At 40.4% G+C, this 22,704-nt stretch overlaps 1 protein-coding gene across 10 annotated transcripts in view; it reads right to left on the reverse strand.

Annotated features, from left to right (window-relative positions):
• CIB2 (calcium and integrin binding family member 2) overlaps positions 1 to 22,704 on the reverse strand; it is a 46,432-nt gene that overhangs the window by 19,585 nt on the left and 4,143 nt on the right. For 5 of the 10 annotated variants that reach the window (XM_065688933.1, XM_065688941.1, XM_065688931.1 and 2 more), the window contains exon 2: positions 10,387 to 10,421. In XM_065688933.1, coding sequence (XP_065545005.1) covers positions 10,387 to 10,421 — 35 coding nt within the window. Of the gene's footprint in view, positions 1 to 351; positions 448 to 515; positions 668 to 7,324; positions 7,388 to 10,386; positions 10,422 to 20,127; positions 20,698 to 22,704 lie in introns of those variants that run through there. The other 5 variants (XM_065688935.1, XM_065688934.1, XM_065688932.1 and 2 more) reach the window with 4 other exon arrangements.

The following is a 22,704-nucleotide window of genomic DNA, read 5'->3' on the forward strand; positions in this document are numbered from 1 at the left end:
ACAAGCTGGCAGTGTTGACTAGTGTCTTCCCTCCACAGATGAGAGCATTTAAGCTTGATGTACTATATTCAAGGATTAAGGCTGTGATTCTGTACCACTGTAACCTAGTCTGAACTCAAACTGCCCTTGCAGAAGTTCCAAGCCCATCCACCCACCCCTCTTGAATAAGCACTAACACTTCAGAAACTGCAATGAGCTTCAGGAAAATGATGTGTTCGAAAACACAAACATTTTCAGTCATCTCCTTGAAGTAACTGCACAGTTGCAACTGCAGCATTGCCTGTGCAAGTCAATAGGGATTTACTGTTTGTATTCAATCAACCTAATCAGTAAGGACAGAACAAGACTTACCCCTGTAGGCAGCAGAAAGTTTAAAATCTCTTCAGCTGCCCATCAACCAATGAAAACCAGAAAAGCTGCGTTCAGAATAAACCCCCACCAAGGCACAGTACTGCCTCCAGACAGCTTACTGCTTGTTTATGCCAACATGCATTCTCCCACTTTGAGTATTTTACATGGTAAAAGGTGGGTCAGAGTCTGTCCCCACTTCTCAAGGGTGCAGCATCCTGAAGTCAGCAAGGGTGACACTGTGAGGGTATTTGCTGGACACACTTGACTGGGATGTCTCCAACATCATAACAGAGCCTCCAGCTGTACCTGTGCAGACCTGAAAAAAGAGATTTCCGAGCTTACACCCTGCAGGGATTGTTTTAATTTGCTATTTCACTTTGAGAGAAATCAGATTGTACCCAAGGTCATCAGTGGATGGGTTAAAACACAGAGCAGGCTTCCTTGGCTTGACATACATAAATCACCACCATTAAATGGAGTGACAGCACTTTATAGCTAGCCTGGCAGCCTTTGTAACAAGAACTCAGCACTAAAGGAGTGCTGAAAACAAAAGATAAAATCTTGCGATGGCTCGTTGGTTAGAAATAAGGAGAGGCTTTAAAGTGGCCTTTAGAACCTAAGAAACATCTCACCAACTCTCCTGCCTTCATAGTACCACTCATTTGATTTATGTTGTAAAGGGAAAACATTTTTATTCAGCAATATATATACCCAATTTACTTCTAAATAACAGGAATCCACTCAGACTTTAACATTACAATCAGGACCATCCCTAGGAGTAAATTCTAGATTGCTCTGCATATTCACAGAAAATAGACAGCAAAATGGCTTACTTGGAACAATGAAAGAAACACATGAGTGCTGATGAACAGTCCCACACAGGGCTTGTGCATGACCTGACCACAGACTGCCTGTACAGAATGGAATAATCTATGGAAGCAGCAGGTCCAGAGAAGCTTTCTTGTTGCTGTTCAGTTGCACTTTCAGTTATTCACCACTATCAAAGCTATAGGCTCTTGTCCTGATGCCAGAGTTGAGCAGAACAGCTGGAGAAGGACTACTTGTAATATGCAGAGAAGAATACACCACTCCAGAGATAAGCAAGAAAGAGCACTGACAAGCCTATCCATAGCCCTGGAAAAGGACAGATCTCAAGATGGGATTGCACAGACCACAGAACAGAATACATCGTGCTGATGCAATGACACTGATGGGAACTGATTTACAACTGATGCTGCAAAGATTGTTGAGGTGCACGTGCTCTCTTGTCCTATAATGCTATTATTGCAGGTGGACAAATGTGTGATTGGAGAGCTGGGGAACAGGTCCAGAGAGACTTATATCCATAGAGGTTGTGAGTGCTCCATCCCTGGCGGTGTTCAAGGCCAGGCTGGATGAAGCCTTGTGTGGGATGGTTTAGTGTGAGGTGTCCCTGCCCATGGCAGGGGGGTTGGAACTAGATGATCTTGAGGTCCTTTCCAACCCTAACTATTCTATGATTCTATGATTCTGTAAGTCTGACACACACAGAGAAGAAGTTGCCATAACTCTGAGAGAAGGAGGTTCTTTAATCTGGGACTGAGAAACTGAGGGAGGAGAGGCCTTAGGGGCTGCCTGCAACTCATAAGGAACATACTTGCAGAGTCTCACATTTATGCTATACATTCACAAACTGCTTTGGCAACAACAGTTAAACGTCACGTATGGTAATTAAGGCATATATGCCTACTGCAGCATTCTCTCAGTGAATTCCTGCCTCCAAGGACTACAAGAGTTTAGAGCAGTCTATCAGGGAAAGGGGTCTACCATATGAAGCTAAAACAAAAATGACAGGAAACTTGGTGCCAGTCTGATGGAAACTGGAATCACATCTCACTAACTTGCCATCCTTTGACGAAAGGATAAAGAACAAAGAATAGTGGGAAACTCAAGCAGGAGGAGTTAAAAGAAGGCATTTGTTTACATTTCTGTTACTGGCATGCCTTGCCCCTTCTATGCTTTCACTTGAAGTTACTAACTGGACACAGAAATCAGGTTGTTAAAAGGCAGCATAAAAGGAAGAGAAAAGGTGGATAGATGAGCCTTCTGCCGGCTCTTAGTTAACATGTCAAGCATTCTTTCATCTCTGCAATGCAGCAGTAGAAATTCATTCCAGACAATACCAGGTAAAAATCCTCCTGAACCATCCGCAGTAAAATTAAAAACAAATTGTGCATGAAAAATGTCTGGGGCAGATCATTTATAATAATAAATTCATTCTAAAAGATCTAGTCGCACTTAGGAAGGCTTTGCTTTCCTGTGCATGTAACTGCTGCTCACTACGTGGCGCATAGTAAGTCTAGAGAAAACCACGTTGGAGTGTTTTTTCTTCCTTGAAGCACCATGAAAACCCTGCTCCCAGGCCCCTCCGCTGCTGGTGACTAAGTATTAAAAATGAAAACCACACAGTGAAGGAGGCTGCAGGGGACTTGTAGAGCCATCTGCTCCAACCCTGTGCCAAGCAGGGGCACCTAGAGCAGGCTGCCTGGGACCACGTCCAGATGGCTTTTGAATGTCACCCTCAAAGGAGGTAAAAAAGATTGTTATTATCATCATAGAATCATGGTTTGGGTTGGAAAGGACGTTAAGATGACCTAGCTCCAAACCCCTGCCATGGGCCAGGACACCACACACTAAACCATATTGCCCACATCTCTACCCAACCTGGCCTTGAACACCGCCAGGGATGGAGCATTCACATCTTCTCTGGGCAACCTGTTCCAGCACCTCACCACCCTGACAATAAAGAATTTCTTCCTTATATCCAACCTAAACTTCCCCTGTTTAAGTTTGAACCTGTTACCCCTTGCCCTACCACTAAAGTCCCTAATGCTCTCCAGCATCCTTGTAGCCCCCTTCAGATACGGGAAGGCTGCTACAATGCCTCTCTGCCATGTTCTCTTCTCCAGGCTGAACAGCTCCAGCTTTCACAGCCTGTACTCACACGGGAGGTGCTTGAGCCCCCTTATTTCCTCATGGCCTCCTCTGGACTTGCCAGTACTCCAGATTCCATACACATCAACACTGAGCATTATTTTGTCCTCACCTGAGTCTAGCAAAACAGGTACAAACTGACTAAAATACAGTGAGATGGAAGCTTGATGGTACAGGAAATGGAGGAATTGTCTAGAAGCATTTTTTTTTCTTTTCTTCATTTATAGAGGATACAGAAACATTATTCATCACAATATGAGAAGCATAATTAACAAGAAGATGAAGAGCAGCTTCAGAATATATTTTCTTTCTCAGTGTAGTGTTGCACTAAACTCAGGAAGATTCCCAACGGTATAGAGCTCACCCAGACTTTATTCTCTTGGTACTCACTTCATTTTTTTCCCCAAGCTGACAATGTGGGAATTTCCCCTTTGTGCTTAAGAACCCCAAACTGTTTGGAAGATTGGATGTTACAAAAACAGGAGCTGGGTTCTAACCCTCCCTCCATCTGCAGATCAGCTTGTTCCACAGGGCAAGCACCTCCAGCAGTTTGCTGCATTTGCTCCCTTATAAGGAAGGCTTACCAGACACTTGGAAGGAACCGCTGCTTATCTCCCCAGCTTCACTCTCAGGCTGGGGGAGGACTCTGATTTAAAACCCAGACTGTAGCTCAGTTGGCTAGAAGGGTTCCTCTGCACCTCACCTCTCACCCCTCAAGAACATGCCAAGAAACAGGCAGAGAAGAGAAGGCACAGAATTACTGGTTTTCTTCTACAGAAAGGTTCAAAGCTGGTGCTCCATTCAGTAATTTAGTGTCATGTTCCCCCAGCAGTTGTCTTGCTGCATTAAGTTAGTCTCAAGCTATACAACTTGAATTTACATTCCATGCTCTTTGGCTAGGACACACATCCAAGAACACCTGTGTCTGAGCCCTTGGGTTCTTGCCAAATCACACTAATCTGCAGGGAGAAAGAGAAACAGATGGGCTGGCGGACAGAGGAGCCTTGTTCCTGGAGAAAAAGCTGGTCTGCTAGAAAATCAGATTTACAATACTGCCTTGTAAGAGACAACTCAACCACTTTTTCCCATTTACAATAATAAGAGAAGCACATTATATAAACACACGCATTGCCATGAATAAAGTGTTTTTCCAACCTTTATTCATATGTAATTGTCCCCTGATATTCCTGTTTCTCTCCTGTTTTCCAGTACAACAAAACTTTTTTGAATGGTGATGCCCCAAACTGGACTTGTAGTTTCTTGCTACTGCGGTCCCACCAATGCTGACTGGAATGGAATTCTCCTGGTTTATAGACAGTGCTGAGGTTAATGCATCCTAATACACATTTCCCTTTTCTGCAAGGGCATCAGGGGGTTTTGTGTCTGTTACAATGGTGCTTGCTTTCCTCAGACCAGCTAACTCCCTGCCCTTGGGTTTTTGGTTACAGTGCATCCTGTGCTTGAAATTTTTTCTCAGTTCTCTGTACTTGACTGTGTAAATGTCCTGTAGCTCATTTTGGATCTAATAATTCCTCTAATACACTGAGCACTGCAGAAAAAGCTCATGTTGATCTTCACAGCTTCTGCACCCCTCTTCACCTCAATGTTTCTCACCATTCTACCATTCTTACAGATTTTTAAAGTAGGTTCAACAGCACCTTAGCCAAGAGATCAGCACATTTACACAGGTAGAAAAGGACTAACACATACAGGAAAATACCAAAGGCATTAGGAAATTAAAGATATGTGGCATCTGTTTCTTTTCTCTTAGCCATAAGAGCAGCCACTCAAAGGAAGAGATTTGCTTTTCACAAATGCACAGTGGCTGCCTCTGGGCAAGTTCTAGGCATTATGTTCTAGGCACTTAGGAAGTCTCCCAGTGTGTTTTAACTTCTTTCCATGCACCAAGGTTGTGTCCTGAAGTTCTACACACTGATCCAATTTCCACATTCTCCCTAAGAAAAGAAGCATGTTTTCAAAGCCCTAACACACACATACCATCAAAAACACTGCAGTCTAACTTATTTTTCCCTACATCTATTTTCATTACTCTGTGTTTAGTTCTTCTTCACCTTAAATTCACAAATTCTACTGTTTCCTAATAATTTGCAAATTATCCACACCGGATCATGTGTCCTCAGCCCCTGCGGCCACAGCCTGTGTTTGTGTTTACTGAACTTGATGCTGATACCGAAGTCTTACACACTTGTCCTGGGTTCAGCAGTAGCAGTCATTTTTCTCCTTAGTAGTTAGTATAGTGCTGTGCTTTGATCTTTTGGCCTGGGAAGAGTGTTGATAATGCCGATGTTTTCAGTTACTGCTCTAATGTTTGGTCTGGCCAAGGGCTTTCTGAGCCTCATGCTCTGCCAGGGAGGAGGGGAGGCCAGGAGGAAGCAGAGACAGGACACCTGACCCAAACTAGCCAAAGAGGTATTCCATACCACAGCACGTCATGCCCAGGATGTAACGGAGAGTTACCCAGAAGGGCGAGTTGACTGCAGGGTTGGACGAGGTATCGGTTGGTGCTCAGCTCGGGGGAGTGGGGAGAGTTATTGGTCGGCTGGTGTTGAGGTGTTGTATTCTTTCCTCTTGTTATTTCCTTTATCATTGTTATCATTGGTGGTAGCAGTAGTGATTTGTGTTATACCTTAGTTACTAAACTGTTCTTATCTCAACCCGTGGGAGTTGCATTCTTTTCGATTCTCCTCTCCGTCCTTCCAGGAGCAGGGGGAGGGCAAGAAGGGGGGGAAATGAGCAAACAAGCTTTGTGGTTGGGTTTAAACCACGACAACACTCAAGTTAGACTAATCCAATCTAATACCTTACTGGTACTGAAACTGGCACTCTCCTCATTTTCAGTTGCATCTGCTCACTCTGGTTCTTGTCCAGCTTTAGCACTCATCTGATCCCTTAGAGAGCTGATTCAGCTCATTAAACCAGCAGAAAATAGATTTGTTGTTGTTTGGGCTTTTTGATGGGCTACTTTTCCTGCAGGGACAGATAAAAACACTTAGCCCATTTCACCTAATTGCAGTCTCATGCTGGCTTACATCAGTTTGAATCGATCTGAATTAGAGCAGCCATCTTCATCTCTTCCCCCTCACCTCCACAACTGTGCCTCCTCCCTGGTACCATCACTCCCACTCCTGCTAATGGATGGCGAGCCAGCCAAGGGGGTCATAACCCACCGTATTCCCACTCACTAGAACTTCACCTCAGACATAGAGAGATACCTCTCAAATCTAGTCTGTTCCCTAGACAGCAATTTGTATTCAGCAGTTTGTATACAGTAAATACTTTCAGTTGTGTTACTATCTGCCATATCATAAACTGATTATGTATAGAGGCTCCCAATAAGCAGAAACATCACGTTCTGAGGCAAAGGCAGAAGAGGAAGTACAACGATTCTGAGTGACTATTCATTCTTTCTCACATGATTTTAGGCCTTTGCAGAACTACTCTCATGATTTTATTCTTCTAAGCTTTTCACAATCAAACATTAATATTGAGCTTTATTCATTTTTCACAGTCCATTAATTTAATCTCATACCCTCTTACACAAGTATATTCTAAGGTTCCATTGTTTCTCACAGGTATTTTGGGGTTTGCTCTTTTTGATACAGACAGGGTGCAAAGTCATGCAGGCAATGGCTCCCTTATTTCCTATACACAGCCCAGAAGCAGAAAAGTTTTCTTTAGCCTAACATCAATAATGTAATTGAGTCTAAGTGCATGCCCTGCTCTCTTCTCAGCAGACTGTTTCCTTACAGCTCCATTTGCAACATACAAAATGCATTATTAAGCTTTGTCTGCACTCAAGCTGGGGGCCATCCCATATTTCTCATTAGAAGCTACACTTCAATTTCACAACAAATTATAACAGTTTGGGGTGTTATCATTGGCATCACTCATGCACTTTTATGTTACTGAAGAGAGAAAAGCAAACCAAGACAGAATTCTTCCTTTATATTTCTAAGCCTTTTAGACAAAGAGTACTTACTAAAAATCTGTCAGGGTTGGTTTAACTTGCACACTGTTTGCCACATTCAACGCTTCACTGTTCTATTTCAATGACCAGATGTGCCAGGTGACAATAACAACTCCCAGAGATACCGTAAGCTCCAAAATAATATTCTGAACAGCTTTTTAAGTTCCATAAAACGTAAAAGCCACAGCTAAGACCACTTTCAGCACACAGTGCATGAGAACAGTTCTCATGATCCCTTATCAGGCAGAGCTTGCAACCTAAACAGACACAGGAAATATTATCCTCAAACTCAAAAGGCATAGAAATGTTAAGCGCAGTTAACACAGACAAATTACATTGGTAATTCTTCAAAGATGCTCAGAACAATAAAGCAAATGGGAGCTTCCAATTCCCAAGTCCATATCCCACCCACAGTCCCCATGTCAAGCTTTCTTAGCTAGAAAAGCATCCACTTCTTGAGTAGTATGAGAACCTTTTCCATAATGCAATGCTGCTTGCCTTATCATTAAGCCCTATGAAATACAGTGACCTCCTCTTCTCTGTCACACTTGACATGCAAGGGAAAAAGAAGATTAGAAATCATCTGTCTGCAAATGCAAATTACAGTTTTGAAAGAGATAAACAGTGTTGTGTCCAGCAAGGTGGCATTTGTGGTACTGTGCAAATCCTAAATCAAAGAGGAAAGAAAGATCCACTTCTACTCAGATAGTCCTTTATGCTGCCAACAGTCCTGCAGGACAATGGAGTGTTCTCACTTACTGAAGTAAACTGGCCTGTTTTACCATTACCAAAGGTCCAGTATGCAGTCCAGCGGCAGGTTTTGGATATGGCATACACCAACAAGCAGCCACAAAACACATTTGCAAATCCAGATCATTTATTGCTATTTTTAGACTGTTCTGACACACCGCCTTAAGTGCCCTGATACCAAAGTTCAGCACAGGTTCTGTCTGTCTCACATGTCTTCATTTCAGTCACTTTTCACCTACTTTGTCCAAGTCACACATTGCAAACTCATTCTCTACAAGTAGTTTTTTATCCGCTGCAACCCACAGAAGGAACAGAACTTGCCGACTCTTCAGTTCACGGACAGATTTTGCAATACTGTGAATTCTCTTTGCCGACTGTACAATGGCATTTTCTAATTTCATTACTTTAGAATATCTTGCCTTGAAATTTACAGTGTGTTTTTCAAGGTTCTCTTTCTGTGTCTTCTCTGTTGCACATGATGGTTCAGATTTACAGTCTGGAAATGTTTTTCAGATCAAAAGAACATCTGCTTATTCAGATACAGCAGTTACCCAATTACAACTTTTGTGGAGACCTTTGATTCCTTATTTTACAGTTCTGAGGCAATTCTCCCCTGGCCAATGTTACAGTCATGCTAGAAAATTGGTTGGATTCTATGTCATATTCTTTAAACTGGGGCTATAGTACATAATACAAATTTAGGTTAGATAAAAGGAAGAAATTCTTTGCTCTGACGGTATTGGGACAGTGGCACAGGGTGCACAAAGAAGCTGTGGCTGCCCCATCCCTGGCATTGTTCAAGGCTGGGTTGGATGGGGCTTGAAGTAGTGTGGTCTGGTGTGAGGCATCCCTGCCCATGGCAGAGGGTTGGCACTGGATGCTCTTAATGTCCTTTCCAAGCCAAACCATTCTGTTATTTTATGATTTTTATTTAGGCTGCACTACTTTTTGTAGGGTACCACAAACCCAGAATGATAGCTCTTAACAGTCTGCAATTATGCATCACTCCTAGAGATTGGCAGCTTGACGTCTGCTTTGCCAAACAAGTTCCATCCATGCAATGGTAATTCACTTTTGTGCACACTAGTATCTCTGCTGGAGCCAGCCTGCATTAAGCTGAGCTTGTCTTTGGGCCAGCTATCATCCACTAACTGCACACATTCTGATTCATTCAGTCACACCATTATGTATCATGAAAATGTATTCCAACAGTGTGACTAAATTTTAAACCATAACAATTCTATAAGAGGGACCTGGACCAGATTAAATCCTGGCTTAGGTGGTGGTTTGCAGTGCTCTTGCCACATAGTGGTTTCAGAGATGTTGTGCACTGCTGAGGAGTGCACCATTCCTCTGTGAGTAATGAGAACAAGGTATGCAAGAAATGAGCTTTAATACCACTTCTTTTTTTCTAGCAAAAGATAAAGCACTCCACTCAAAGCCAGACCATAAGTTTTTGCATTCAACAGTCACTGAAGATCAGTCTTCCTGAGGGTTACAGCAACAGAGCAGAGGCAAAGAATGTTTCTCTTGGAGATGATGTCTAATTTTGATCTCAATTTGTTCCTAATGTTTATGGAAAAAACATGATTTTTTAATGGCTGAGAAGATACTCAAATTTGAGAATCCTGAAGCATTATGAGGTCCAAGGTCTAGATATATACCACAGATTTATTCTCACTCCCTAAAGGGGCAAACATCCTCTGAGAAACAGCAGCGGTACTGACAGGAAAAGATCTATGTCATACTTTTACAGACCCTTAATCTGAATGGTTGGAAGGTGAAGAACCCACGGCAAGATCCAGGGCAAGAAGTCAGCATATACATAAGCAGAAATTACTTCAGTTTGGCTCAGTCCCTCACCACTGAGAAAACCCCAAGCCCCTTCTATTGCAAACAGCGATCCCAATATTTATGATTTTCCATAGGGAAAGTCTGTGCAGACATAAACATTCTCAGTGCTCTGCAATTTAAGTTCCCCCAGTTGTTCCCACACTTCAGCCTGTACCAAACCCTGAACTGACCAAAGGATGTGCACTCATTGGTGTAACTGAGCAGAAAAGCAGCAAATGCCTTTCATAGAAAGCTGCTGGCTCTCAGCTATTCAATGGCTCAGCCCTAGAAAAGTTGATGATATTGACATTAAGCTGCTCATCATCTGTTTCCTTAGACACATTCAGATATTGTAAGTGTATCTTGAGCCAATCCTACACTCATTCATTCACACAGACTACCTGGCTTTATGCGGTTTCCTCACAAGTCAGAAAAGATTTAGTTCCTTCCACACACATCATGAAGAAAGAAATGTAATGCGATCTACTTACCGAAGGATTTCCTTCCGAGTGAAAAACGTGCAATCCTGTTAAAAAGCAAAAAGTATTACTGTACTAGAGAAATAGTGAAAAACAATCCTGCAAGTAATCACTTTTCAACCTTTTGGAAGCAAACTCAGATCTGGTAGAAAAACATTAAAGACTGTATTTGTGTACCATCTGCTTTGGACTCAGAAACAATATACACTGTAAAATAACTGAAATATCCTCAGGACAGGGCTATCAGTAAAAATCTATTGTTAATATGAAACTTCAGGAGAAAAATAAAACATAAACCCAACAGGCTGCTGAAGTACTTCTCCACTGTGAAATGTAGAACCAGAAACAAACCAGACCAGAAACAAAAATAAACCAAAAAGTAACACATAGGCCAAAAACATTCAATAAATGGATCTAGAAAGCTACAAGTAACAAATAGGTAAAGGAAACTATCTTCTACCTTGGAGTATTCCTCTATTAAAGACACTTGATTTAATAATAAAAATAATGTACTGATTTATTAGTTATTAACTCTTTTTGCTAACAGTGACTTTGCACTGTAGTCACTCTGGCAAAGGCTGCAAACTCCCCAAGTCAGGAACATGGATAAAAGGAAAGGCCCTGCTCCAAACATCAGGCAAACTGTCCAGCCTCCTGTGTGTATCAACAGAAATTGAAATAACTTACTAGAACGCAAAGTAGAACTGGCTGAACCTGAAAGAGGAGCTTACAGGCATTAGCCTGCATTCTAAATGGCTCTGTGGTGGGACTGCATTTACACTGGTTTAATATTCTCTTCATGAACATCTGGGTTTTGCTCAAACAATTCACATACTTCACAGAAGAACCATCATATGAGCAGTGAAATAGTTTGCATTCATGTATTTCTGCATCAGTCACACAACCAGTTATATATTCAGGTGCTGTGAGGAATAATAATCAGTCCCATCTCATTAACTCATAGACATATTCCCTAATCCCCACTATTTTACCCAATACATATTTAGGGCACACTGTGCCCTGCATTTGAAACTAGGAACACTGGCAGCAAGGATATATTGGATGGCGAGTTTAGAACATTGTTCAGGTCATAAATTCAGAGAATATGCATCTTCTTGTCTTAGAACTAGTGGCTGCTGCGGGTGTGTATATATGTATATGTATGTGTGTGTATGTATGTGTGTGTGTATATGTATATATATATAAGGAGCAACAGCTAAACCACAAAATTCTTCTTGATAGTTGTCCACTTCTCTCACAGGCCCATCTGATGTGACAAGGCATTTGCCTAAGGATTCAGCTCTTAGTACTTTTCCTCCTTCAATGTAAACACATTTAAAATATCACTAGATGACTTAAAAATACCATATAAGACAACAACATCAGACTTGGGAAGTTGTACATACAAGTAGTATGACTCCCCCAGTCCTGCTCTTCAGTCAACTAGTGAAAAAGCATTTCTATCCTAAGCTGATCATCATTCTGGCTAGATGCCTGTTTCTTCCAAGAAGGGGAAAAGGAAGTGATCACAGCTAGCTGAAGCAGTCAAGCAGCTTGTCTCAGGTACCCAGCTATGCTATCAGTCCTGCATGGTATCAATTATTGAATCTGCTTGCTCTCCTCCATATAATGTGGCAGGAGAAGCAGCTCCTCCTTCAGTGTATTGTGTAGCAGAATAGCATTACAAGGCATAATAGGAAGCACCTTGAGAGCTGCTGACACCGATGTCACATTGTCTGGAACTGCACAAAGTGAAACAGGAGCCAGCTGGTTAAGTTTTCATTAATTCCAGCACACTCAACACTTACTGGCAAACTATCACTTAAGGATGCTTCACTTACTAACTAAAGGCAGGTGCAATCTCACAAATAATTGTCATGCCCTCAGCAGCAATCATCCTGTAATTATATGGGCTTGAGAAAACACTGATACTTAACTAGGAAGCTGACAGGGAATTGATATGCAAATGGAGATAAAGATGAAAAAGACAAGTTATCCTTTGCCTTCCAGAAATCGTGACAAAATGCCATTGGAAGACACAAGAAGGAGGCAAACCAGAAACCTGTTATGCTCAAGATCCACAGAATGTGGTTTTAATCTGAATCATTCTTTGACAAACACTATTGTCTGAGGGGTTTCTTTTAATCAAACATTTTTTTTTACTGATATAATCCAAAACCCACTGATACCAGAAACCTTTATAACAGAAGTAGTTGCAAGTATTTGTCTAACCACTGTTACTGATTGCAGTGCTCCGATTATGTTTGCCCATTACATGGAACTGTGTGACAGGGATGAGGGGATGTCAAAAAAATAGTACAGTGGTTTCACAGACCACTTGCAGAGATCTTAAAGCTACTCAGGGTTAGAGCACCACAAATTAATTGTGACCTGGCCTATACTTTTGATCCACAGCAAAGTTATAGACACCACTCAAGAAACACTTTTCCATTAAGAAGTCTGTCTGGTCTCCAATGGCTGATGTGAAAGCCACGGCTCCAAGTGATCTCTGAAAGGGAAGTCCAGCCATCCCTCTTGCTTCTCCCAGCTTATTATTTCTGCCTCTTCCTTTATTCAGACTTCACATCAATGAGTAGTATAAGTGCATCAGAGGAAGCCAAAGGAAAGAACTAACGTGTTTGGAAACTAACCTATCAAAATGGACTCATTTCCAGCTTGGATCATTTCTTTTTAGGGGCTCAGAATGTAGCATCGGTAGTGCTGGTAACAAGAAATGAAGCTAAGACAAGTATCTGCTGGTGGCAGGAAAGAGAGGTGCAGGACTGCTGTAAGTCAGATTAATGTCATGATGGAAGAAGGGTCTAAATAACATAATTAAATTTTATAGTTGCTGGAACTCCAGCAGTTTAATTCCAATTTAATTAAAGACTTTTGGGGAAAGAAACACGGAGGTGAATCATCCAATTTTCTTCTGGCTCCTTCATTCATACAGAAAATACACAGTGATGGATAAAAAATAGAAAACTAACATGTAAAATTAACTACCTCGTGGGCAAAGGTGAAGTGGATCCTGGAAAGTATTTACCATTTATGCATGCAATGATATTCATCTTCTTTCAAGCCAGAGATATCATGGACAAAAAAAAAATAGATATTTGCTATTATATGGACTGTGTTTGAATTTGTTATGACCTTAAAAATCAACTTATCTATTCTGTCTGGACACTAAAGCCACTGGGAGTCCTGCTAAAAAAGCACAACCTAAATACTGAAAAACACAAACATGTTAACAGAGTTTCCATAACCCTTATCAATTCAAGATTCCTGGCAAGAATTAATCTGGACAATCACTGCTTTTTATTTCTAATGCTGTACAATGGCCTGAAAAACTTACGCTACCAGGAGGCTCCTTGTGGGTTTTAGGTTATAGAGAATAGAGCTTCACCTTGAAAGATCACCTCCTGCAGCCCCTGAGAAAATACATGCTCTTTTCTAAGGTCAACCATCCCCACTCAGTCTGTCCTTGTACACTTAATAATCAAGTTAATTACAAGTCTGACAAAGGATCACTGTCTGTTTTTTGGAGGTAAGATACCACTTAAACCCATCTGCAATTACCCACTTTACTTCCTTATGTTTAGCAAAGTGAATAAAATAAAGCAAACAGAAAAATTCCCATTGATTTCAGTGAGCTCATTAGCTTATATAATGGGACTTGGTTCTCAAATTTGGCATTTAGGTGCTTAACTGCCTCTTAAAATACTTTGCAGAGAAAGAGACAGACAGCTGGTGTATTCAGGTGCCATGGGTAGCTCTGCTCTTGGCTCGTGATGTGACTTTCTGCAAGTCACTCAACATTACTTGTAAAGTAGCATTAATGGTCTCTGCTCTTCAAATTTACTTTATAAAAGAGCAGAATGTACATGCTGTTAGAGTTTTATTCTTTGATTTCCTGTGTCAGATGAACGCAGGTTTTGGACAAAACAGGAACAGAGTGAAATGGTGGTCCACTACCTTTTCCACTAGTCTGCAAGACTTGCCGGCAGACTCTTAGCTCAGTTCTGCGTTATGTTTAGTTCTACAGCGATTTAAACAGCAACAAAGTATTAGAGAAAACTGTGCTGAGAATGCTGATACTTAAATTCATGTACAGTGTGTACATGCAGCGTAACAGGAGGTATGGCTCCAGAATCAGAACACATTCATTTGTGCTGTTGGATAGATTGCCAATTCCAGATCACAGCATAAGCATGCAGTCTGTGAATGGCAGCAGAACCAAAGATTATCACTTAGCACTTCTGGAAGCAAGTATCAGTGTGCATAAAGCACAGTTTTCTATAAAACTAATTTCACATAGATAAGCACAACACTTCTCCGCAGAAAACAAAAACGGGAGAAAGTAACAGTAGAAGGAAAGACTAGCAATGCTCAAGTATGCAAAGCTCCTGTGAAATAATAGTTCTTAAACCCATTAGATGCATATTTCTTCTCTAAGACAATACTACTCTATTCTCCCTTTTATACATAATGTTTCATAAGGACAGGTTTATTCTGATCCTGCAACAGCACCATTGGAAAGCTTTATAAATAAGGAAATAATATAAAAGTCTTAGCAACACAAAAATAACTCTAAATTAGAAAAACAGTCTCAGACAAAAGCCAGCAACCCACAGATAAAGTAAACCAATGACTAACAGGAATATCCTCAAGGCAAGACAGATTACATCCATATAGCTACCTGACTGAGCAGCTTTGAAGAAATAAGAAGCACTGAAGACTGCAGCATTTTAAATGTTAATATCTTAAATACTAGAATCATGGAATAGTTTGGGTTGGAAGGGTCTTCTAGTCTAACCCCTCCTTGCAACGAGAAGGGACATCTTCAACTAGATCTGGTTGTGCAGAACTACATCCAGGCTGGCCTTAAAATTCTGCCTGTCTGGGCAATATGTGCCAATATTTATTGCTCTCATTGTAAAGAATTTTCTCCCCATGTCCAGCCTGAATCTCCCCTTTTTTAGTTAGAAAGCATCGCCCCATATCCTGTTGCAACAGGCCCTGCTAAAAAGTCTTTGCTTCTGTGATCACTGTGAATATATATATAGTCACTGGGTATCAGTGAGACTAACACCAGTCTTTAAATCTCATAGCTGTGCAAGTTCTTTAGTGAATTCAGATTCGAGCACTAAAAAAAAAGTCCTAATAATTAGTATTCAGTAATAGTACTGATGTATGGACTTCTGTCTTAAAAAATAATGCTGGTTGCATCAGAATGTCAATGGAAATGATAACATCCAGCCCATCTTTAGTTGTAATCATATACATTTTACAACTACAGCCAGAATAACTAACACACCCACTGAGTCTTAAGAGACAAAATCTGCAGTTATAAGGTTTTGTATATTTATACTGCCACATGGGAGGAAAGAGTTGGATGAAGAAGCAAATTGTCAACAAATGTAATTTTGCTCTATGATCTATATATACATCAGATGGTAACATGAAACCAAAATCTGACTAAAGAATAATTGCACAAAAACCTTGTTCCATTATTATGCCAATTCAATTTGCACATTAACAGTAATATTCTTATCAAACCGAAAAGTATGTTTTACAGGAGATCCTGGGGAACCTGTGACGAATACACTTTCTGTCTTCTTGTGAAGGGCTCATTTTCACCAAAGATCCTGACTGAGTCAAGCACAGCTTTTTAAAACCAAAAGATAACTTGATAACCTAGTTTCACTTTATAAGAGGCACTTCTTGACAGATAATAACCTAATTTGTTTTATCTGGCATTACATAATTCTCATGAAATGAAGTTGAATCCCACTTTGACTAGAATTTTAATACAAGGAAAACAGCTCTGCCATAGACAAATCCTTGTGTAAAAAATGCAAGTCGTTATTTCATATAATATCTTTCATTGCAATACTGCCTAGAAGACAGCCAGGATAAACATCAGCTTGTTCTGAGGGTGCATTAAATAACAGAGGGCTGAATCCCACAAATGAACAAATACAAAAAGAACCAGCTTGCAATAAACCCAGTAATATCTGATATAAAATATTTATGCTCTACATTCTCTAGGTTCTGCCTATTAGGAAAAAAATTACAACCAAATTTATGTAAAATGCAGACTGCTTATTTGAGTAACCCCAGAAAAGGCAATGAGTTTGATCAAACAATGGAGGGGTTTGTCCATAGCCCAAGCACAGCTTCTGTGCATTTCCTACTCAATGGAATTGCTTCTCGGTGAGAAATGCAGTGCACTGAGGCCAGTGTACAGCTCTGCTGCCACTGTATTGCCTCAAGTATCTTTAAAGAGCATTGCTCAAAGCACCCTAAAACCCCTGCTCATTTTCTTTACTTGTTATGAGACCTGACCTTCAAAACCCTGAACACTGTCTAAAGATAATTTCTTTTAAAAGATTAATTTTAAGATGTTCTTTGACTGCAATGAAATACATGGTTTTTGCTGATTAAAACTTAACCTCTTCCCCAGCCAGACCTTGGTTAGATTTTCCATTTTGTGTAAAAAAACCCCAAACAAGCAAGTAAAACTCTGACCACCAAAGCCAAACGAAACCACACCAACAAACAGTAACATACTCTAAAAGCATAAAAGTCATGAGTCCCCAGTAGAATTCATTTCCTTTCAAGGCTAACTTTTAAAATGAGGCGAAGCTCAATGAGGAAACCAAAGCTTACAAAAGCCTGATTTCCAAGCACTTCACTAAACTTATGAAAACTTAAAGAGCTGCCAACTAGAACACTATCTTAGTAACAGATAATATGATCTTAATAACAGGTGACATGGCAAGGTGTTAGGAGATCTGCAGCTTTCCAGTCTTTCATTTGCCTCTAACTATTTCAAACAAAAGAAGCCAAGAGGTTTAATATTGTCAATTCCTACTACACATTTCTTTTACAGTTTCAACTGGCCACCCATCACCAGTCATAATGAAGAGTACTAAAACCACTTGTTTACTAAAGAAATTGAAGTAATTTTGTGGGTGACCAGCTTTACAACTACTTAATTTAAATGTAAAGGTTCTGCTAAGCAGTGTCTCTTCTATATGATAGTTTACATGCAAAACCAGTTTATGCATAGGCATCTCAGAAAGTTCAAGACAAATCAAATCAGGTTATTCTATTTATTTAATATCACATTAATGATTTGAGATTTATGCAAGCTAGCTCTTCAAGTGGTGGTTTGTCTGCAGCTTAATCTTTACTCCTGAAAACCAACACCTTCATATGGTTTTACCATACTTTAAGCACACGAACTTCTCAATTCTGCATCGCAGCATCTCCCATGGATCAAGAGCTTAAAACATCATGCATTAAAAAAATAATAAGAACATCATTACTAAAGTAGTATTCAGGTTCTATAAGCTCAGAGGAATTTGTGTTGAAGACAGAAATGGTAGAAGTTACAACCAGATAATACAACGGCCAGAAATACATTCCAGTAAAGAAATATTAAGTCTAACCGAGAGGTGAGTGAAGTTTTGAAGAGGCTTCTAACAGAAATGTGGGGAAGTCAAGAAAACCCAAACAACTGTATTACAAAAAGAGATGGAGTCAACTGTTTTGCTTTTGCCATCCTGATGCTATGAATTCTGTAGCCCTGAGTATTATTGTGAAGAGAACAGCACTAACTTATAGACGTACAAATGTCTGGTTCTCAGATGCTGGTAGATAGTGTTTGGTTCAGAGGACCTCACAACTAAACTGCTGGGTCAGGAAGTTAAAAACCCGCATTTGAAACATTATGGAACCATTACCTCATTCTCCCTTTTTGTATTCTGAAGTAATTTCACAAATGAGAAAAAGCCAGCTAGGACAGCAAACTCCAAGTCAAAAGGCTCCATTTGTACTACATAGTGCCCCAGAAGGCAGGAGAGGTGAGAGCTCTGCATGTTGATGGCTACAGCAGTGAGCCCAGGATCCCTGTGTTAAGAGATTGTATGAGGACGTATACAGGAGCTAATGGATCAGAGGCTAATCACCCTCCAACTGAGGTCTTGATCTGACTGTTCACAGCATAAGGCCAATATTCCTTCCTAACAAATTCTAGAAGTTTTGTCTTGAAACTTCATATCTTTTTGTACTTACCATATATAACAAGTGATATTACTATTCAAAAATTACCTAGCACTATAGTAATGAACTACAAGTCCGCCTGTAACAGAGAAATCCCACAGGCTAACTCAATCCACCTGACCTAACTGCTGCCAGGCTTTGAGATCAATTACCCAGCATATGAAAGGCAGGGGCTGCAAAAGCCATTAGGGAAAGGCAATTTCTACCTGAAGAGTAGTGAATTAGGGATGACATTTCAGCTTTTGCATTTGCCAGTTTATGTCAAGAAGATAACATTAATTACATTTGGATTTTGTTTTGTCTCACTGCAGTTATGCTCTGTTCTGTGTTCAGTTTCATTGTTAGCAGGAAGACAGACACTGGTATTTTACAGATCTTTGATTTCTCTCTTGCCTATCTAGCAGGGATGTAAAAAAACAAAAAGCCTTTTTGGATCTTAGACTACCAAGTCTAAGGCTGTTAACATAAGCTAATATATTACAGTGTCAGACTGCTGGTGAGGGTGACATGTGCAACCAAGTGGAAATTAAAGAAGCTCCATTTTTTTTCATTTCCTACAACAGCAAGAAAAAGGATGGGTATTTAATAAAAGCATTTAATTTATGCCTTATTTTCAGCATGGGGTGACATTTTAAAGCATTTTAGTAAATAACCCTATCCTGACTCTCTGTGACTAAATATCTACACCCATGAGAAGTCCATGTTAGCAGTAGCTCCAAAGAAAATTGCTATTTAAAATCAGTTTCTACTTCAAGGGCTTCAGCCACAGATCCTGCAGGTAAAAAGAAAGTTATTTACTTCTGTGTGCACTGGATTTGTCCCTTCATTATCAGAGGTTAAACTAAACCTTGACTTCCTGAGCTGTTAGCTCTATGTTTATTGCTTCACGTAAGAGAACAGAGCAGTGCAGCCAGCCCTGTCAAGCTGCCTCCTCCTTCAGCACACTTCATTCCATAGACTGCCTCACCGTATTTTCAGAAACTTATTGAAGACGCCCACTGTGCAGCAAGCTTCCTGCAACCCATCTCAGTCAGATCTGTGGTGTGCCGAAACATGACTGAAAACTGCGAATTATTACTTTTTATACCCTATGAAAAATCCAGTTAGTGCGACTTGCCAATATGATATGCCTGGACATAAAATTAATACTTTTTTTATAAGGTAGAAGCTGTCATCCAGGAATGGATGCAAGCATAAGGATACCTATTTTGGAATTACATTAAGCATGTTTCTAGGACTTATCCTTTGGAGAAGTTAATTTAGACAACACCTTCCTCCCCTCCCCCCTGTTGTCAGCAAAGGCATCAAGGAGAGAAAAAGAGGTTATTGCTACACTTTCTTCTCTACAAAACACTCAGTAGAAAGATTCTACTAAAAACTGATCGGTTTTTTCAAGCTGATCAGTCTTTTTGTCCTGCTTCCTAGTCCAGACATTGAGGATTTGGCTCCTTTCTCTGTATACAGAGAAGGGAATTAAACTGAGTATATTCAACAACCCTGCCTTAGAATACTATTCCAGTTGCTGGAAGGAACAGTAGAATACATGCATGCAGGCTACAAAGGAAGTTTTCATTTATTTTTGGAAAAAACACCCCCCCCCAAAAAAAAAAAAGCAAGACCCAAAGCCACAGACATATGAAGATTACTCCTTCCCAGCCCATAACACAAACCAAGTTATCTTACCTGGTAGGCATCTAGCTGTTCATCAGTAAATATCGTTTGCTTATTACCCATCTTAAATGAGTTCTCCCTCTATGCAAATACATCCCATTAGAAGTAGTTGGATTCCTCTGTATTGTAGGCATTTAGGGCATGTATACTCCTTGAGAGTGCTGAAAAAAATCCCAAAGCCTGCATTGAACTGGTTTTGGCTGTACCTGTCCAATGAGGAAGAACGCAGGATCAGGAAATCTTTGCAAAGGCTTGACTTGAGTGTGCCGGGAATCAAAGTGTTAAAATCACATGCAGATGTCACCCAAAAGCACTGATGCCGTTCTCCATTCTCCCCCCTTTTTCAGATGCTTTTCTAAGGGGCATACAGATCTTTTAAACCATAAACCCCGAGGAGCCAGTAAGAGAAGAAATCAGCTCTCTATTGCCTCAGTTCACGCTCCCTTGTTCACTTCAGGGCTCTCCTGCTCGGCACCTTCACGTTTCAGAGCAGCTTTGCGTCACCCAATGCCCTCGGCAGTGCAGTCGTATTACATGCACGCAGAGCAAACCTAATAACTAGCAAAATGGATTAGCAAAGACAAGGTTTCTGCAACTGCTCTCCCCACAAATAAAAGCACGTCCTTGTCAGTGCTTGGATCTAACCTGCACACAGCTGCTGATGCTAAACACAGCTGGAAGGCGGCTCAAAGCGTCCAGAGCATCCCCACAACATGCCGCGGGGGCTCCACACTAAATGCTTATCTACACTGTGGTTATAAAGAGCCCTGACCATCACTGATGCGAGCTCACTACCAGAGATGCTAAACTCCCAGGTATACCAGTGAATACAAGCATTCCTTCTCACGTTAAATAAATATATTGAAAAAAATAAATCCGGAGGATTAAAGTAGTTTAAACAGACACTAATCTGACCCCCTAGGCGCAAGCAAGCAGAGCTGGAAAGAGAAAAGGCTGTTAACTGCAGCCGAAAGCAAAGGTAAAAGGTACCGCTAGAGGGCACAGTGTATTCCAACTATTACAACCCTGATTCTAGGTTTCCGGGGAAATCTTAAAAATAAAAGGAATAAAAGAACGCGTAAGAGATGCAGACAGACACAGTGAATAGTTATCGAACATCTACAGAAGGATAAGCTCTTATAAGAACAGGAGAAAGAAGGCTGAGCACGAAAGAAGGGAAACAGAGAGGAAAGATGTGCTAGAGTCGGTTTCTTTGGACTGCTTGCTTCCCGTTTGTGAACGTCGGAACAGGAAAGAGTGAAACTCTTCCTACGTGTGTATTCCTATGTACAGCTCTGCTGATGGCCATGATCCCCTCAGCAAGTTAGTGTCTCTAATAAAAACACCTTGTCCTTTTTCCTACAGCTTCTAATGATCCTTACCAACAGCATTGGGTAAACAGCAATTCAATGTGCCTTCACATTGTAAGAACACAGAACAAACATTTAACAATAATACTGAAAGTAAATCTATTGCATACAAACTAAAAACTGTTCTATGAGGTGTTGGATATGTACTAAAAACCTTCTGTGAAGTGCTGAACCACAGACTGCTGCAAGAGCCAACTTCTTTAGATTGTAACATTTAAAAATGCAGATTTGATTCAAAGCAAACAGTGCCCTGAGCAACAAAACCACAAGGTATTACCATAGACACAGAATAAAGGGCTTGGGATAAGAATGTTTTCACCAAGGCAAATTAGCAATAAGCAGACATCAGCATTTTAACAGCAAAATAAATGGATTCTACCAGTAGAATATACCACAGGACAATTTCAGAATAACTTGAGATTAAAAGCTTTTGCAGTTCTGAAAGTTCATACATGTCCTCAGCTCTGAATGAGCTTTATCATTGGCTTGGGTGGTTACTGATCTAATGAAGCGTGTTTCCTATCTACTATCTGTTGGTACTAAAAGGCAAGAGCTAGCAGCTGTTCTCAGTGAGACCAGACTGATACTTAGCTAAGTGATCTGATGAAATAGCACTCCCTTCACAGCCACCTAATTCAAGCTGCCTGTCTATGAAATCAGATTAAATATAAATGGCCAAATTATTTAATGCCATTATACAGAAGTGAATTGACACCAGGGGTGCATTGGGCTCCGTATCTTTTAATCAGGAAAACCGGTATGGCTAAAAGAGCCAACTGCTTTAAAAGAGTTGTAAGTTCTTGCTTTAAAAGAAAGACTCAGGTTACCAAAGGAACTGCACCCACTGGGTAGACGGACAGAAAATAAAGTGTTTCTTAAATTCTTCTTTCCACATTCTGGAGACTTTCTTTTATTAGTAAATAAAATTTAAGTGTCTAGATGTTTAAGAAGAGGGTTTAGATACTGATTGTTGAGGGTTTCACTATACTAGCTAGGTCTTCTCAAACATGCTACAATGGTAACTATTTCACTGCAAAATTGTATTACTATAATAACTGGGTAAAATTTAAAGAAGATATAATGTATAGACTCTTTTTCACTCTTTTCTGTTTGTATGTATCAAAGATCAGATAATCTTTCAGTTTTCTCTTTTTTACTTCTTCTATCTGTTCGTATTTATCAAAGATCAGTTTTATTTGCCAGTTGGGTGTTAAGCAAT

Source organism: Lathamus discolor, chromosome 8, assembly GCF_037157495.1.
Source record: "Lathamus discolor isolate bLatDis1 chromosome 8, bLatDis1.hap1, whole genome shotgun sequence".
NCBI classification, from domain to species: domain Eukaryota; kingdom Metazoa; phylum Chordata; class Aves; order Psittaciformes; family Psittacidae; genus Lathamus; species Lathamus discolor.